The sequence below is a fragment of the Staurois parvus genome, unplaced genomic scaffold (genome assembly GCF_062004578.1).
Source record: "Staurois parvus isolate SC_StPar_1 unplaced genomic scaffold, SC_StPar_1.0 ptg001631l, whole genome shotgun sequence".
In the NCBI taxonomy this organism is placed as follows: Eukaryota; Metazoa; Chordata; class Amphibia; order Anura; family Ranidae; genus Staurois; species Staurois parvus.
In genome coordinates this window covers 287,747-306,224 of record NW_028319427.1, presented here as the reverse complement: position 1 = coordinate 306,224, position 18,478 = coordinate 287,747, and the positions used below count along the sequence as shown (strand labels likewise).

At 46.7% G+C, this 18,478-nt stretch overlaps 1 protein-coding gene across 10 annotated transcripts in view; it reads left to right on the top strand.

The window, feature by feature from the left end:
- Positions 1–18,478, top strand: part of CAMTA1 (calmodulin binding transcription activator 1) — a 249,155-nt gene that overhangs the window by 150,538 nt on the left and 80,139 nt on the right. For all 10 annotated transcript variants that reach the window (XM_089663132.1, XM_089663131.1, XM_089663126.1 and 7 more), the window contains exons 4-8: positions 3,544–3,622; positions 8,008–8,323; positions 11,277–11,779; positions 15,899–16,086; positions 17,629–17,875. In XM_089663132.1, coding sequence (XP_089519258.1) covers positions 3,544–3,622; positions 8,008–8,323; positions 11,277–11,779; positions 15,899–16,086; positions 17,629–17,875 — 1,333 coding nt within the window. The remainder of the gene's footprint in view (positions 1–3,543; positions 3,623–8,007; positions 8,324–11,276; positions 11,780–15,898; positions 16,087–17,628; positions 17,876–18,478) is intronic.

The following is an 18,478-nucleotide window of genomic DNA, read 5'->3' as shown; positions in this document are numbered from 1 at the left end:
AGCAGTCGGTAGCAGAGAGGAGGACAGAATTAATCCTACAGATCCTGCTCTTCTCCATGCAGCTGCGGAGAAGCTCGTCTCTGCCCCCCCTTCTTCCTCGTTTCAGCAGTCGTCAGCAGAGAGGAGAACAGAACTCCTCCTACAGATCCTGCTCTTCTCTGTGAAGCTGCAAAGAAGCTCATCTCTGCTCCCCCTTCCCCCTCGTTTCAGCAGTCGGCAGCAGAGAGGAGGACAGAACTCCTCCTACAGATCCTGTTCTTCTCCGTGAAGCTGCAAAGAAGCTCGTCTCTGCTCCCCCTTCCCCCTCGTTTCAGCAGTCGGTAGCAGAGAGGAGGACAGAACTCCTCCTACAGATCCTGCTCTTCTCTGTGCAGCTGTGGAGAAACTCCTCTCTACCCCCCCCCCCCTCGTTTCAGCAGTCGGCAGCACCGAGGAGGACAGATCTCCTCCTAAAGACCCTGCATCTCTCTGAGCAGCTTAGGGTTGCCACCTCATCCCTTTAAACCCAAACATATTAATTACACAGGTTCTGGGGCTGATTAAGGTGGCTATAAACTCAGTGCCTTATCTACATTAGATTAGCCCCAGAACCTGTGTAATTAATATGTGTTCGGGTTTAAAGGGATGAAGTGGCAACTCTAGTGTGGCTGTGGAGAAGCTCATCTCTGCCCCCCTTCCCCCTCGTTTCAGCAGTCAGCAGCAGAGAGGAGGACAGAACTCCTCCTACAGATCCTGCTCTTCTCCATGCAGCTGCAGAGAAGCTCATCTCTACCCTCCTCATTTTAGCAGTCGGCTGCAGAGAGCAAGATAGAACTCCTCCTACAGATCCTGCTCTTCTCCGTGCAGCTGGGGAGAAGCTCGTCTCTGCCCCCCTTCTTCCTCGTTTCAGCAGTCGTCAGCAGAGAGGAGGGCAGAACTCCTCCTACAGATTCTGCTCTGCTCTGTGCAGCTGCAAAGAAGCTTGTCTCTGCCCCCCTTCCCCCTCGTTTCAGCAGTCAGCTGCAGAGAGGAGGACAGAACTCCTCCTACAGATCCTGGTCTTCTCCATACAGCTGTGGAGAAGCTCATCTCTACCCTCCTCATTTTAGCAGTCGGCTGCAGAGAGCAGGACGGAACTCCTCCTACAGATCCTGCTCTTCTCCGCGCAGCTGCAAAGAAGCTTGTCTCTACCCTCCCCTTGTTTCAGCAGTTGGCAGCAGAGAGGAGGGCAGAACTCCTTCTACAGATCCTGCTCTTCTCCGTGCAGCTGCAAAGAAGCTCATCTCTGCCCCCCCCCCCCCCCCTTCCACCTCGTTTCAGCAGTCGGCAGCAGAGAGGAGGGCAGAACTCCTCCTGCAGATCCTGATTTTCTCTGTGCAGCTGCAGAGAAGCTCATCTCTACAACCCACCCCCCTCGTTTCACCAGTCGGCAGCAGAGAGGAGGACAGACCTTGCATTGTCCACTTTAAATTATGAAAACTATGGAGGAACACTATGATACTTTGTTTCATTTGGGACTTATTAGAACAAGATGGTAGGAATAGCGGGGTCCCCATGCAGCACCATCTGCGAGGTCCAACAATAATACCCGATTAAATATGTCTGCATACGGAACACAACGCATACCTCCGGCTCTTGCTTTTTGTTTTTAGTTTTTTTCATAACGGCCTGATGTCAGTTAAATGAGATCCTATAATTAGATTCAATATTCCTCTCTGTCCACATTTCCCCGCTATCATCCCTTCCCCAGGGAAATACCACATCTGTCTGGAGGTCCATTACCGATATTTTAGCCTCCGCCGCTCTTATGAAACTCTTGCGGGGAAAATATTTCTTATTCTTATTCTTCTGCTGGGCTCTTACATTTTTAATACACGGCTCTGGATGTTATTAAAGGATCAGCGAGCCCTCCGGAAAAAGACGTCCGCTCTTTCTGGCTGTGTGCCGCTCCTGCGATTGTTAAAGACCAACTCCACCCATATGGAAGAAAAATATATTTGAAATATATTTTACAGATATTCTTCCCAAATATATTGACACATATTTGAAATGCTGCAATTTTGGCCGTATTCAGTATATATATACTGCAGGTTGAAATGCGTTTGTATTACACAATACATGAAAAATATTTTTAAAAATACATTTCAAATATACTGAATGTCTTTAAAAATACAAATCTACATTTTTGGAATGCATTTACAAATATACTTTAAAGTGACTTTTTTATATGTTGAAAAAAATCTGAAGAATATATTTAAAAAATCTATTTTTAAAAAATATTTTTCATATATTTTGTAATATATAAAAAATGCATTTCAACATGCAGTGTGTGTGTGTATATATATATATATATATATATATATATATATATATATATGTATGTATGTGTGTGTGTGTATACTGTATATATATATATATATATATATATATATGTGTGTGTGTGTATACTGTATATATATATATATATATATATATATATATGTGTGTGTGTGTGTATATATATATATATATTTATATGTGGATATATATTTATTTATATATATATCATTTTTATTTTATTTTTTTATATATTCTTCAAATTTTTTAACATATAAAAAATTCATTTTAAGATTTTTACATATATTTGTAAATGCATTCCAAAAATGTAGATTTGTATTTTTAATGACATACAGTATTTTTAAAATACTTTTTATTTTTAAAAATACTTTTCAGATATTTTGTAATAAAAACACATATCAACATGCAGTATATATATATATCAATGTATTTCAAAATATATTTAATAAATATATATATATATATATACTGCATATATATATATATATATTTATTAAATATATTTTGAAATATATTGAATATGGCCAAAATTGTAGCATATCAAATATATGTAGGGGCGGACTGACCATTTGGAAACTTGGGCACTGCCCGAGGGCCCGGGGTCAGTAGGGGGCCCCATGAGATGGCCCTGGTACCTTTTTCATAGGCTTTTTTGAGTTTGGGCAAGGACCCAGGGGCCCCATGATCCCCTATTGCCCGGGGGCCCCATGAGTTGTCAGTCCGCCCCTGAATATATGTCAGTGTATTTGGGAAGAATATTTTTAAAATATATTTCAAATAAAATTTTCTTCCACGTGGGCAGCCAAAAAGTTCCTGTTCCTCCAGCCACAAGTTGGCTGTTTGATAGAACTGGGAAGGGTGGGAAGTTGCCAGGTTTTATCACTGTCTGTGCATCAGTTGTGGAGGTTTCCTGTCACTTCCTGTCCTGGTGACCATGAATGATTTAGAGGACCTCTCTAATAGAGCCAGCATTAGAGAGATGTTCTCACCTTTTTGTCTGCTCTACTTAAAAACATATTTTATTACTGATCGTGCCCCTTGCTGGAGGGATTCCGCTCACTTCCTATCTGGGTGACCACAGAGGGAATGAGGGGAAATCTTCTCAACGGCTACAGAGCTTCTAGCTCCTCTCTAATTCTTGTCTGGCCTTTAAACCAATGGACTGGTGCTGCTGTGTTCTATATGTATCTATGTGATAAAACATTCTGTTTTTTTTTTCTTTTTTAGGACAAAGCATGCTGATAGCATTGACCTGGAATTAGAGGTGGATCCTTTAAATGTTGATCATTTTTCATGTACTCCTCTGGTAAGACTGAGAGCTCAGCGCCTTGCATGCTAAAAGCCTGCCTTCACAGTAGCATTATCACTTGCTGCATGCTGTCAGGTTAAATATTTATTTTATTGTTAGCATGATGGTATTGCTCTCTTGTGAGAGTTAACACCCCTCATGCCAAGAGGCCAAGACACTTTATCAGGCACCACACCAGAAGGATAACGTCTTCTCGCCCACCAGGGACACCTGTCCCGGAATTGACTACAAAGTGTTGCACACCGATTTTTCTCCACCGGTGCTTTACACACATTACACTTTACTTGTGTCAGCCTGAAGACATGGAGGGGAGCTGCTGTATACATCCAAAGTCCTTGACCATCTGTGGTCCAGGCCCAGTCAATAGGAGAGTTCTGTTACGTAGTGGGCCCCAACATAGGATCCCTGCCGCTTAGAAGAGTAGACTACGGAGGCATGGCATGGAGGGGAGTTGCTGTATACATCCAAAGTCCTTGACCATCTGTGGGCCAGGCCCAGTCATTAGGAGAGTTCTGTTATGCAGTGGGCCCCAATATAGGATCCCTGCCACTTAGAAGAGTAGACTACAGAGGCATGGCATGGAGGAAAACTGCTGTACAGTTGCAAGAAAAAGTATGTGAACCCCTTGGGATTACGTGGAGTTTTGCATGAATTGGGCATAAAATGTGCTCTGAATGTCATCTAAGTCACAACAATAGAAGAACACAGTCTGCTGAACATAATACTACACAAACATTAGATGTTGCCATGGTTTAATTGCACATAACATGTAAACATTCACAGTGCAGGGAGGAAAAAGTATGTGAGGCCCTAGCTTAATGACTTCTCCCAGAGCTATTTGGAGCCAGGAGACAGCCAACCTTGACTCCAATCAGTGCGATGATATTGGATGTGTTGCTGACAGCTGTCCTGCCCTTAAAAAACACACACCTGTTTTGGGTTTACTGGTTTCAAGAAGCACTGTCTGATGTGAACCATGCCTCGCAGAAAAGAGCTCTCAGAAGACCTACGATCAAGAATTGTTGACTTGCATGAAGCTGGAAAGGGTTACAAAAGTATCTCCAAAAGCCCTGATGTTCATGTGTCCACGGTAAGACAGACTGTCTACAAATGGAGAAAGTTTAGCACTGTTGCTACTCTCCCTAGGCGTGGTCGTCCTGTAAAAATGACTGCAAGAGCACAGCGCAGAATGCTGCGTGAGGTAAAGAAGAATCCCAGAGTGTCAGCTAAACACCTACAGAAATCTCTGGCACATGCTAACATTTTTGTTGACACATCTACAATAAGGAAAACATTAAACAAGAATGGAGTACATGGGAGGACACCACGGAGGAAGCCATTGCTGTCCAAAAAGAATATTGCAGCACGTTTGAAGTTTGCAAAAGAGCACCTGGATGTTCCACAGCACTACTGGCAAAATATACTGTGGACAGATGAAACCAAGATTGAGTTGTTTGGGAAGAACACACAACACTATGTGTGGAGAAAAAAAGGCACAGCACACCCACATCAAAACCTCATCCCCACTGTGAAACATGGCGGAGGGAGCATCATGGTTTGGGGCTGCTTTGCTGCCTCAGGGCCTGGACGGATTGTTGTCATTGATGGGAAAATGAATTCCACAGTTTATCAAGACATTTTGCAGGAAAACGTACGACCATCTGTCCGCCAACTGAAGCTCCGCAGAGGATGGGTGATGCAACAGGACAATGACCCAAAGCATACAAGTAATTCAACAAAACAATGGCTGCAACAGCACAGAATACGCCTTCTGAAGTGGCCCAGTCAGAGTCCTGACCTCAACCCCATTGAAATGCTGTGGCATGACCTTAAGAGAGCGATTCACACCAGACATTCCGAAGAATATTGCTACACTGAAACAGTTTTGTGAGGAGGAGTGGTCCAAAATGACTCCAGATCGTTGTGCAGGTCTGATCTGCAACTACAGGAAACGTTTGGTTGAGGTTATTGCTGCCAAAGGAGGGTCAACCAGTTATTAAGTCCAAAGGTTCACATACTTTTTCCTCCCTGCACTGTGAATGTTTACATGTTATGTGCAATTAAACCATGGCAACATCTAATGTTTGTGTAGTATTATGTTCAGCAGACTGTGTTGTTCTATTGTTGTGACTTAGATGACGTTCACAGCACATGTTATGCCCAATTCATGCAAAACGCCACGTAATCCCAAGGGGTTCACATACTTTTTCTTGCAACTGTACATTTCCAAGTGCCTTGCACATCTGTGGTCCAGGCCCAGTCCATAGGAGAGTTCTGTTACGCAGTGGGCCCCAACATAGGATCCCTGCTGCTAAGAAAAGTAGACTATGGAGGCATGGCATGGAGGGAAGCTGCTGTATATTTCCAAATGCCTTGCACATCTGTGGTCCAGGCTCAGTCCTAAGGAGAGTTCTGTTACACAGAACATAGGATCCCTGCCCAGATTTACCAGAAGGCAAACAAGGCATTTGCCTAGGGTGGCATTTTTTAGGGGGGCAGCACTGCCCCCTGGAAGAAGGGGCATATGCGGCATGGGGACTAGATGGGATCTGAGAGCGTCTGTGGGCTGTTTGATAGTGTATGGTGCTCAACTGCCGTTCCCGGAAATGTCCAGAGCTGTGAAAGTGAGCATCTTTCTCTCTGTCGCCATGGGGGGGGGGGGGGTGTTGTGCTAGTGGAAGGTTCTCTCGGGTGGGGGGTGAGGTAGGGGTGCTGTTGGTTACTGTCAGGCTCCCTCTGCATAGTTGGGGGGGGGGGTCTGGTGCTGGTCGGTGTCAGGCTCTCTCTCTGCCTGGAAGGGGGGTCTGCTTTTTGTGTTGCCTAGAGCAGCACAAAACCTAATACACTACTGTCCCTGCCAATTAGAAGAGTAGACTATAGAGGCATGGCATGGAGGAAAGCTGCTGTATATTTCCAAATGCCTTGCACATCAGTGGTCCAGGCCCAGGCCATAGGAGAGTTCTGTTATGCAGTGGGCCCCAACATAGAATTCCTGTCACTTAGAAGAGTACATTATGGTGGCATGGCATGGAGGGACATTGCTGTATATTTCCAAAGGCCTCAAACATCCTTGGTCCAGGCCCAGCTTTTAGGAGAGCTCCGTTCTAAAACGTGCCCTAACATAGGATCTCTGCCACTTAGAAGAGTAGACCATGGAGGCATGGCATGGAGGGAAGTTGTATATTTCTGAAGGCCTCAAACATCCTTGGTCAAGGCCCAGCTTAGGAGAGTTCCGTTCTGCAGTGTGCCCTAACATAGGATCCCTGTTGCATAGAAGAGTAGACCGTGGAGGCTTAGCATGGAGGGAAGCTGTTGTATACTTCTGAAGGCCTCAAACATCCTTGGTCTAGACCCAGCCCTCAGGAGAGTTCCGTTCTGCAGTGTGCCCTAACATAGGTTCCTTGTCACTTAGAAGAGTAGACCATGGAGGCATGGCATGGAGGGAAGTCGTTGTATACTTCTGAAGGCCTCAAACACCCTTGGTCCAGACCTAGTCCTTAGGAGAGTTCTGTTATGCAACGCGTTGTAACAGGGCATAAAAAATCTAAGGCTACGCTGCAGATATACTTGCCCGTACAGTCCAGACTTGGGTGCCAGCCCACCAAGTGGTTCAATTGCAAAAGTAAAGAAAGTAGTCACACTTCCAGTTAAAATGAAAGATCATCTATAAATGTTCCCGTTTCTGAAGAGCGATCCTCGGTGGATTTCAGAGTGTGTTTGACAGGTGAAGAATGGCTTCTACAGTGGTCACTTGATTGAGAGCTGGTCCTACCATTACTAGACACTTTGACAGCTTGGCCATGTACTGGGAGTGTGCATTGAGCGCGCTCTCAGCACAGAGACCTCCACCACCCATGGATGATTATGTGTGCCTACCCTCTTTGATGGTACACATCTGTGTTGAGGGGGTGGTAATAAGTTAATGTAGCAGGGTGTGTCCTCTACATAATTTATGTTAAAAGGTGTTCCTCTTTCTCATCTCAGAAAGTTGGGCGGTATGAATCATGTCTATCTGCCGCAGTGTCATATTTCATGCAGTGAGGAAGAGCATGACGTCTGAGTTGTTAATCTTGGTTCATAGAGAACGCAGTTGGTTATGTAGGCCAGATGATCTCATTGATGTAATGTGAGCACACCATGGGTTAATAAGGAATGGGCAATCTTGGTTGGGCCTTCTGCTCTCATGGGTACCGGAACATTTGTCATCTCTCCACTCTCTGTAGTTAAAGCCTTCGGTTATGACTGCTTATGCATGATACAGTATAATAATATTCCACGCTGTATAAAATATCCATTTTTCAGTGAACTTGACCTGAGCTGGCACAGGTCAACTTTTGGAACACCTTGGAACCTAGACCATGACCATTCGCTTCTTTTTACAGATGTGGGCCTGCGCTTTGGGTCATACCGAGGCTGCCGTAGTGCTGTATAAATGGGATCGGCGGGCTCTCTCCATTCCTGACTCTCTTGGTCGGCTCCCTCTATCTATCGCACGTTCCCGGGGACATGTGAAGCTGGCAGAATGTCTGGAACAACTACAGAGGGAGGAGCAATCCCAGCTGGGGCACAACCCCCAGGTTCAGTGCTCTCCTACCCCGGATGCCAATGCAGATAGCTGGCTAAGCCAATGGCAGAGTGGGGCAATCAGTGCTCAAGAGTCTCAGAAGGGAGTCACAGTTATATCAAATATCAACACAGGTAAAAATTCCATAACCTTCATGTGATTGTAGTTTAAATGACATCCTTGACCTATTGTTTGGGTGTGTAGATAACGTTACCTTGGTGGTTATGGATGAAGATCTTTCCTACTGCAACAATATTGCTTCCAGGGAATTAGAACAGCTGTTAGGGACCAAAATACCCTAAGGCCCCTTTCACACGCGTTCCGTATGGCCGTTTTTCATCTGTCCGTGACGAAAAACTGATGTCAACAGATGTAAGAGGACCAAAAATGGATGAAAAGGGATGTAAACGGATGAAAAACAGATGTAAATGGATGAACAATTGGATGTAAACTCATCCGTTTTTTTTTATATTGTAGTTTCTATGAATTGTAACATCTAAGACAGGAGGAGGTGATGTGGTGAAAATCTAAACTATAGCTATGAATGGATCCAAGTATATGCTTGAATTTCTGAATTCTTGGAAAACCACCTTTTCATTTTACCTCCTTTTTTAAGGAGTCTTTTGGTTTTTAACCAGACGAAATCTACTGCCAACTTGAATCCTAAAAGAAGCCATTAGGGAGGGAAAGTAGAGGTACAGAGGTCATCAAAAAATTACCAACAAGCTGTAAGAAACAGGGGCGGACTGACCATTTGGGAACTCGGGAACTGCACGTGGGCCCGGGGTCAGTAGGGGGTCCCATGAGATGTCCCTGGTACCTGTCATAAGCTTTTTTGGGTGTGGTTTAAGTGTGGGTGAGGACACATGGGCCCCATGATCCCCTATTGCCCGGGGGCCCCATGAGTTGTCAGTCCGCCCCTGGTAACATAACATGCCTCCAGTTTGGGATTGCCTGGCCTGGAGCTGTGATGGAAGAGATCAGCAAAGTCTTTGGGGTGAAGACTTGGCCAACCTTGCAGAGTTGTTGCAGGTTAGATGACTTAGAATGGGAACCCCTCAGAAACTGCTTTCTACAAGCTGATGGGCTCACTTACCAAGGATAGACCTCAATTTAAAATTTAGAACATCTTCAAGAAGCTACTAGTACAAGGGTTACCAAAAGCAGGGAATGTAGCGATGTCTTCCTCTGCAGTAGCTAAGGCAGGGGTGTCCAAACTATTGCCCTCCAGCTGTTGAAGTACTACAAGTCCCATCATGCCTCTGCCTCTGGATGTCTTGCCTGTGGATGTCAGAGTCTTGCAATGCCTCATGGGATTTGCAGTTCCTCAACACCTGGAGGGCCATAGTTTGGACACCCCTGAGCTAAGGGGACCTGGAAAGAAAAAAAAATCGAAGGCTTCCCTACTGTGGTCAATAGAACACTCGCAATTGTTTCTAGTGGCTTGCTATGTTATTTGTAGGGTGATAGGAAAATGTAAATGAAGAATTATAATGCTATTATCGTGTTAAAAACAGCTGATCGCCCAAATTTAATTGCCACTTAGCACTTAACTTGTCTGTTTATTCCAGTCTACAAAATAATTGATGCATCCTCATATGACCCTCCTGTGATAGATAGATAGATAGATAGATAGATAGAGAGTGTCAAGAGAACCAGAGAGCACACGGAGACGGATTGCACGGAACCCGAAGTGCGGGCGTTTATTGGGGAGGTTTTTGGGGGCACAGACAACAGTTCCTTTAGTCCACAGATCCACACCAGACACAGCAACACAGTAAAGTTCTCTGGAAGGCAATATGAAACAACACGGGTATGGTAATCCACAGGGTTCAGTAAGGCAAGGGCGGGGTGGTTATGTGGGACTTCGGGTTCCTGGGGAGAATTGGGCTCAGTCTTTTGGGCAGCACGGGGTTAGTCCACTTACTGGATGCGGGGAGCCGGACACAGAGGGCTACAGTCCACACATGCAGCACAGGGTCAATTCACACAGGCAGCTCCATGCAGGGAAGGGTTAAGTCCGTCTGGCTCATGGGCAACAAAGAGTTAAATCCAGGCAGAGAAGGTGTCCAGCCCGCAGGCTCACAGGGAACAAGAGGTTAAATCCAGGCAGGGAAGGGATTCCAGGCAGCAGAGAGTTCACCCCCCACAGGAGAAGGATCCAGAAGCAGACGGGCAGTCAGGTCAGGCAGGCAGAGGAGAAGGGGGCCGGAGGATGGTCATATGAGAGAAACTGGCACTGCAGCACAGCTTTCTCTCACACACGCAGTCAAGAGAACACCAGGGGGGTTGCCCTGCTCTCTCTTAAGTACAGAGCTGGGCGCCGTGCTGCTGCAGTGGTAACCCGAGACTTCCTGTCGGGTTACCATGGCAATGGGCCCTGTCCCCCAGGTCTCTGAACCACCCAGGGAACAAGGCCTTTGTCCCTGTCCGGCATGGAAGATGTGCAGGAGGGGGAAGGGACGGGGGTGGGGGCCTGTTTGTGGATTCCCTCAGCAGGGGGCCAGACTGCAGGCGACAGGAGGGTGAGGGGCTGCTTAGGGCTGCCTGTGTCAGGGATACGGAGGACTAGAAGTCCCAGCATGGACGGGACAGAAGAGTGAGGGCCTGCTGAGGGGTGGGGGGTGGCAGGCAGCAAGCCTAGAGGATGGGGGGGGGGCCAGCTCTGTGATAGATAGATAGATAGATAGACAGACCATACATCAATATTCCATAATCAATAAACAAATGTTGCCGTGCAATTCAGATACAGACCAGTTGACCTACTTAGGACCCAGGGATGGCAGTGTTTGCATTTCTAGCAAGATGAAGAGGTATTTTCTGCACTTGTCAAAATGTTCTTAGCTTGAAAAAAGAAAACAAATGCAGCCACCACATCTAAAAAACCAGTAAGCTGAAAAATATTTTTTTTCTTGGGTTTGGTTATATTTTAAGGCTCGCTCTGTACAGAATGTAATACACAGGTAGTAAATAAAGGCAAGGAATGTCATGGTGGCCAAGAAACTGTGTTTATGGCCTAAATGTTGACTACATTGCTCCCTTTGCTATCCGTATCACGTGTTTTTATTACTATATCATATCTTACAGAATTAAGAAGACCAAGGTCCGAGCCCTCCAACTACTACAGTAGTGAGAACCCAAAAGATTACCCTGCTGCTAAAAAACACAAATTAAACCCTGAGTATTTTCAGGCCCGACAGGAGAAGATGATTGCGACAGCTCTGAGCCTGGAGCAGCCATCTTCCAGAAAGCAGAGCTCCGGAACCAAGCAGCCTTTGTTAGACACCGCTCACAGTGAGGAAATGCGCCATTTCGCCAGGGAACTGCCGCAGCGCACCGCAGATGCCTCTGTCTACAGAGCTCCAAAGTGGAACCCCAAAGACCTGTACCTGGGGGTTTCTGCGGCACAGGTAACGGGAAGTGCAAAGGTCACAGGGCACGGGAAGGACACTATGAGCCATAGGCTGCGTCGGAGCGAGCAGATGAACGTTTTGATGATGTCAGAGCGAGAAATGGTAGACGCTGACCTCCTAGCCTACAGGGAGAACATGGAGAACGAAGACTGCTTGCAACATATGGATGACCTACAGGTAAGACTACGTACTGTATTTGGCATATGGCAGTGAATTTCTATTTAATACCCTAATTGCCAGATACAATTACAGTATTAAAAACAAATACATTTTTAAAAATATACATAAAAATGATTAAGGTAAGCAAATTACTGGTTAACCAAGGTGATCTAAAAATGTTAAATTTGACCCGGGCTTCAATTAGCTGTGGGCATGAAAGGGTTACAGACCGTCTAAAAGTGTCCCTTAAATCCTAGGATATACTCCTAGAAATTATATGTACTGATGACTTCTTTTTAAAGTGTCGGTCTAGTATACAATTGATTGGAAATCTGTCCTGAGAGAGGTTGCTACTTCTTATCACTTGTAGGCAGGTGCAGTCTGTTTTCTCCTCTGCAGGTGGCGCTCAGCCGTAGTGGAAATGCAAGTGGAGGAGGAATTCGAGAGGAACCTAGTTCCTCTATGGTTTCCTTGGTCACAGAAAGGCAACATCCAATTGGATGCTGGCACTCCATGTGACTTGGGTGGGCATCTTGGGTCAGGCAGTGACTATTTAAGACCCTGGCTCCTGAGTTTGGCACCCAGTTTGTGTGTGTATAGAGTAGGGACAGGTTACCCGTCTGGAAGAGAAAGTGCCTAGCGTCAGGGAGAGGTTCTGGAGGAGTAGGAAAAGTGCAGGGACAGGCCATCTTTCTGGAAGCCTTCCCACTTAAGTACAGACCGGCCAGGCTGCATTCTAACTTGAGACAGATGCTGTCGGTACAACTGAGGCATAATTCTACTGAGACATCGCTGTTCTCTGCTCTGAGTTCTCCAGGTTGTGTTGCCTTCCCACTGGGCCTGTTATATATTGCCGAACTTTAAGTACAATATAGTCCTGTCTCTCTACATTGGGAATCTGAGTGTTTTCTTCTGCCGCACCACGGTGCACCCAACCATGCTCTTGCTTTGAGAATGCTAGTTATCTGTCATTCTCATCCAGTGGCTTCAAAGCATTGAGCCAGTGGCCCAGGACAAGTCTCCAGACCAGAAGCAGTGCTGGGACAAGGTCATCCAGCGCCCATGGCAAAGATGCCTAACTGCATCCCCCCCCTTTTAGTGACAGCAGCATCACAACTCCTATCAGCCCAGTGCTGCAAGCCGCCAGGTGAGAGCAGGCAGGAGGTGCAGGTTCTGTTCTCTCACCCTTTTTTTTCCTTCCATTCCATCCCGTACTCCGATACACACAGATGCTGGCTTCTTAATACAGGAGTGCTGCTCTGGCAGTAAGAAGAAGAAGAGGGAGAGCACAACCTGCACCTCCTCCCTGCTGTTCTTGGGCTCTGGCAAGAAGAAGAAGAGGGAGAGCACAACCTGCGCCTCCTTCCTTCTCTTCTCTGGCAAGAAGAAGAAGATGGAGAACACAACCTGTGCCTCCTCCCTGCTCTTCTCTGGCTCTGGCAGGAAGAAGAAGAGGGAGAGCACAACCTGCGCCTCCTCCCTGCTCTTCTCTGGCTCTGGCAGGAAGAAGAGGAGGGAGAGCACAACCTGCGCCTCCTCTCTGCTCTTCTCTGGCTCTGGCAGGAAGAAGAAGAGCAAGATCACAACCTGCGCCTCCTCCCTGCTCTTCTCTGGCTCTGGCAGGAAGAGGGAGAGCACAACCTGCGCCTCCTCCCTGCTCTTCTCTGGCTCTGGCAGAAGAAGAAGAGGGAGAGCACAACCTGCACCTCCTTCCTGCTCTTCTCTGGCTCTGGCAAGAAGAAGAGGGAGAGCACAACCTGCACCTCCTCCCTGCTCTTCCCTGGCCACTTCCAGAACTAGGCTGACAGTAATGATGCCACTGTCACTACTCCTGTCAGCCTTGTATCATAATGAGCTCACTACATGGCACCCCCTGCCCTGCAATAAACTGCTGCGCACAGGGCAGCCGTCCCCTCTGCCCATCCCTTGTCCCAGCCCTGTAGTTCTTTCTTTGGCTTTCCTTGAAAGTTGGCTGGATCAGCATGGAAACTATGCATCCTCTGTCATCACAGGGCGGCTGTTTTATTTAAAAATGTGCAGAAGTGTTAATTGAACTAGTCCTTCATTGCAGTACTGTGCCTTTTTTTTTTTTATTCCTATTTCTTGCCTTGACATTCTTTTCCGACATTTCTTGGTCTTGTGGTGTTGCCATTCGGCATGTAGAGCCCAGTAGAGGTCGAGCTCGCGGTTGTCACGGCTTGATCAGCCCTTGCAGTAAATTCCTCTGAAACTGGCAGCATCCTCGTTCAAGCGTCTGGAGATTGATCGCCGGAGTTCATTATCTCCGGAACCCCCTGAGACAGCGGCCAAGCTGCAGTGATGAATGTGCTCTGTATGCCAGCTCCATTCATAGTGATACTTCATAACTCTAACAAGATACAGTAGGTAAGCTGCTGCCACTCACATCAAGAGGATGTATACCTGCCCTGAATTCAGGCCTTGGAGACATCAAACAGAAGATGGAGATTCCAAAAATGCCGGATGGGTGCTACTTTTTAGCTGCCTTTTATAGTTCCTTAGGGTACACCCAGGGGCGGACTGACCATTTGGAAACTCGGGCAGTGCCCAAGGGCCCGGGGTCAGTAGGGGGCCCTGTGAGATGCCCCTGGTACCTTTTTCATAGGCTTTTTTGAGTTTGGGCAAGGACACAGGGGCCCCATGATCCCCTATTGCCCAGGGGCCCTATGAGTTGTCAGTCCGCCCCTGGGTTCACCATAGTAGCGATGGCTAACATGGAGGGAAGTATTGCCTTCAATGCATGGGCCTCAAGAAAGACTTGAAACACCTGTTCACTGTCTCTCACAATCTTTTGTAGCATTACATTTACTGAATACTAAGCGGGGCCCTTGGATGGTGGCGTTGGCTGCAGTTAGACAGTCTGCAGCAGATTTCCAAGTACACGCACCAAACTTTAAAAACAAAGGGCCTGTTGACTGTGGCCAGTAGGAGTAGAAAATGTCCCTGGACTGGCATCAGTGAGGGTAAATAATGCCTCAGACTTGGAGATCAGATACAAAGCGCCTGTGGTCAGTAGGAGATGTAACAGTGCCCCATCATTGGTGTTACTGAGAAGAATTGTGCCCCATAATTGGTATCAGTAGTAGAAATAGTGCCCCATCATTGGTATCAGTGGGAGGAATAGTGCCCCATCATTGGTGTCAGTGGGAGGAATAGTGCCCCATCATTGGTGTCGGTGGGAGGAATAGTGCCCATCATTATTATCAGTGGGAGGAATAGTCTCTCATCATTGGTATCAGTGGGAGGAATAGTGCCCCATCATTGGTGTCACTGGGAGGAATAGTGCCCCATTATTGGTGTCAGTGGGAGGAATAGTGTCCCATCATTTATATCAGTGAGAGGAATAGTGCTCCATTATTGGTATCAGTGGGAGGAATAGTGCCCCATCATTGGTATCAGTGGGAGGAATAGTGCCCCATCATTGGTATCAGTGGGAGGAATAGTGCTCCATCATTGGTATCAGTGAGAGGAATAGTGCCCCATCGGTATCAGTGGGAGGAATAGTGCCCCATCATTGGTATCAGTGGGAGGAATAGTGTCCCATCATTGGTATCAGTGGGAGGAATAGTGCCTCATCATTGGTGTCAGTGGGAGAAATAGTGCTCCATCATTGGTGTCAGTGGGAGAAATAGTGCCCCATCATTGGTATCAGTGGGAGAAATAGTGCTCCATCATTGGTGTCAGTGGGAGAAATAGTGCTCCATCATTGGTATTAGTGGTAGGAATAGTGCCCCATCATTGGTGTCAGTAGCAGGAAATATGCCCCACTGTTGGTACCAGTGGAAATAAAGTGCCCCAAGGGCCAGATAAAAGCTAAGAAAGGACCACAGAGTTTGGAGACCGCTGTTCTATAGCATTACGTATGCTGACTACTATGTGCGGTCCTTTGATGATATCATGGGCTACAGTTAAGGTCACTTAGACCTTGTAAGCAGACAACCATTGGCTGGTGGGTTTTTTTTCTGTCTGTTATAGAGCTGAGGAGGAGCCAAAGACAAAAGCTAAAATTCAGAATTGCTCATATGTACCTCCTAGTTAGAGGCACCTGGACGCTGCCCAAAAAAAAGCTTTTTTCCACACTGCCCATGCTTGGTTCTACTTTGTCTTTCTCTCACCCAGGTCAACATGATGAATTTGGCAGAACAGATCATTGAAGCAACTCCTGACCGCATCAAGCGGGAGAATTTTGTACCCATGGAGTCCCCATTGGTGGAGAGGGCAGACCCTGCTGCTTTTAGTACTACCATGAGCTGGCTGGCCAGTTACCTCGCTGATGTTGATCACTTACCCAGTGCTGCACAGATACGGTGAGTAAATAGCCAAATTGTAGATTTTCAGAGATAGCCACTGGTCAGCTTCAGTAAACTACTGATTCTGTGCCAATGAAAGTGAATTTGTGATTGGTTGCCATGGGTTAGTGCACCCTGGTTCTCTGCGAACCCTGTATTCTAAAGCAAGTTTAGTATTGATCTGTGGCTGGGGGTAACTGGATCCCACTGGGTATGCATGTAGGGGTTCCATTGTCCATTGTCCTGGTTCCATCCATTAGATCTTACAGATGTTGGAAATTGGCCTGGAGTTTACCCAGAAAAAAAATGGTAGCAGATAAGAAGGGTTTTTCTTAGCAGAAGAGACATGCAAAGTATGTATCTCTTAGCATTTCTATGCCGAAAGTTCCACTTTAAAGTGGAGCTCCGCCCAAAAGGGGAAGTTCTGCTTTAAGCCTTGGTCCCCTGCTCCCCATTAAGGATTGCACCATTGGGGTGCGGGTACCCCAATTTGACAGGTACCTGCTCCCACTTCCGCTGCGATCGCCTAGGCCACGGGTGTCAAACTGGCGGCGCTCCAGCTGTTGCCAAACTACAAGTCCCATGAGGCATTGCAAGATTGACAGTTACAAGCATGACTCCCAAAGGCAGAGGCATGATGGGACTTGTAGTTTTGCAACAGCTGGAGGGCCACCAGTTTGACACCCCTGGCCTAGAAGATTGGAAGGGGAAGTTGTCCTCCTACCCTCCCTCCCCGTAATCTTCTAGGAAACGTGACAGGTCCCAGAAGACTACGGGGACATTCAGGAGCGCATCGCTTCTCGCGCATACGCAGTGGGCACCCGGCTGTGAAGCCGCAAGCTGTCACAGCCGGGTGCCCACACTGAAGATGCCGGCCCCAGGGAGAGAAGACGGCTGGTGAAACCAGACATGGTGAGGACAAAGCTGGACCAAGGGACAGGTAAGTGGCTGTATTTTAAAAGTCAGCAGCTACAATTTTTGTAGCTGCTGACTTTTTTTTTTCTAGGTGGAACTCCGCCTTAAGATGTGGTTACGAGAAAGTTAAATGTAACTAGCAATGCTACCACAGGAAGTGAGATAAAATCCATCCACAGTAAAGGGAAGACCATCCTAGATGGTTGTCATCTCAACAAGTGTCCCCAGTGGAAGAGTTTCCTCTTCCTTTTCCTATTCCCTCATTTTCAGTTCTGGTGACAATGGTTAGTAGGACAAACAAAGAGAACCCCCCCCCCCAGGGGACTCAGACAACAAACCTGACAGATTTGACAGGGCTGCTAACAGGGGCAGACTGACCATTCGAGCACTCGAGCACTGCCCGAGGGCCCGGGGTCAGCAGGGGGCCCCGTAAAATGCCCCTGTACCTTTTTATAGGCTTTTTTGGGTGTGTTTTGAGTGTGGGCAAGGACACAGGGGCCCCATGATCCCCAATAGCCCGGAGGCCCCATGAGTTGTCAGTCCGCCCCTGGCTGCTAACTATTCCCAACTTTGCCCAAGAAGAAAAAAGTTTGGGGTTTAGCAGAACTTTAAAATATTTACAAAGAATGATTTTGTTCTACACAGGTCGCTCTACAGCGAACCGCTGACACCTTCTTCGAACACCAGCTTAAGCCCTGCCTGCTCCCCTGTGAGTGAAACCACCTTTGAGAAACCCAGTCTGCCAACTGCTGCCGATTGGTCGGAATTCCTGAGCGCATCCACCAATGAGAAGGTTGAGAATGAATTTGCCCAGCTGACCCTCTCGGATCACGAACAGAGAGAACTCTATGAAGCTGCTAAACTTGTCCAGACCGTGTTCCGAAAATACAAGGTGCGCCAAAACTGCCGTGTTTTAATACCATAGCTCTGGGCCTTGAACCTTTTTCACGTCAGTCCTGTGGACTAATATTTATTGAACTGTTTTCTTTAAAGTCATGTCAATATTAGAAATAGATATTAGAAGGATATTTGACCTGACCCAGTTGTTTGAAGATTTTTTTTATTAACAGATCGTGACACAAACACACACAGCCCAAGCTTTAAGTATATGAAGGAGGGAGTAGGGGTCCTGAGCCATCAACTATGGCGCTGTCCGTTCCTGGGGTAACAAAAGCAATCATTCCAAAATCTCCAGCACTTCCAATCATTAGTTCTCTCAAGATCAGGTTGTTTGCTGCAGTAGTCTGTAAATACCAGTAGACATGAGGACCATCACAAGATTTTCAAGTTCCAGCTAGGAAGTTCATGATCTGATGTCCTCTTCATGGACATCTTCTAAGAACTGTTAAGCAGAACCTGGCGTGAGATCATGGGTGTTGATATTGAAAACTGCTAAAGAACATTCATTGAATGAATAAAAGAGGGGGTTTTGGGGTTGTTTATTTATACTTGTACCTAGTTTTTGTGCCCTCTAAAGTCCATTTCTGTTTCTTCT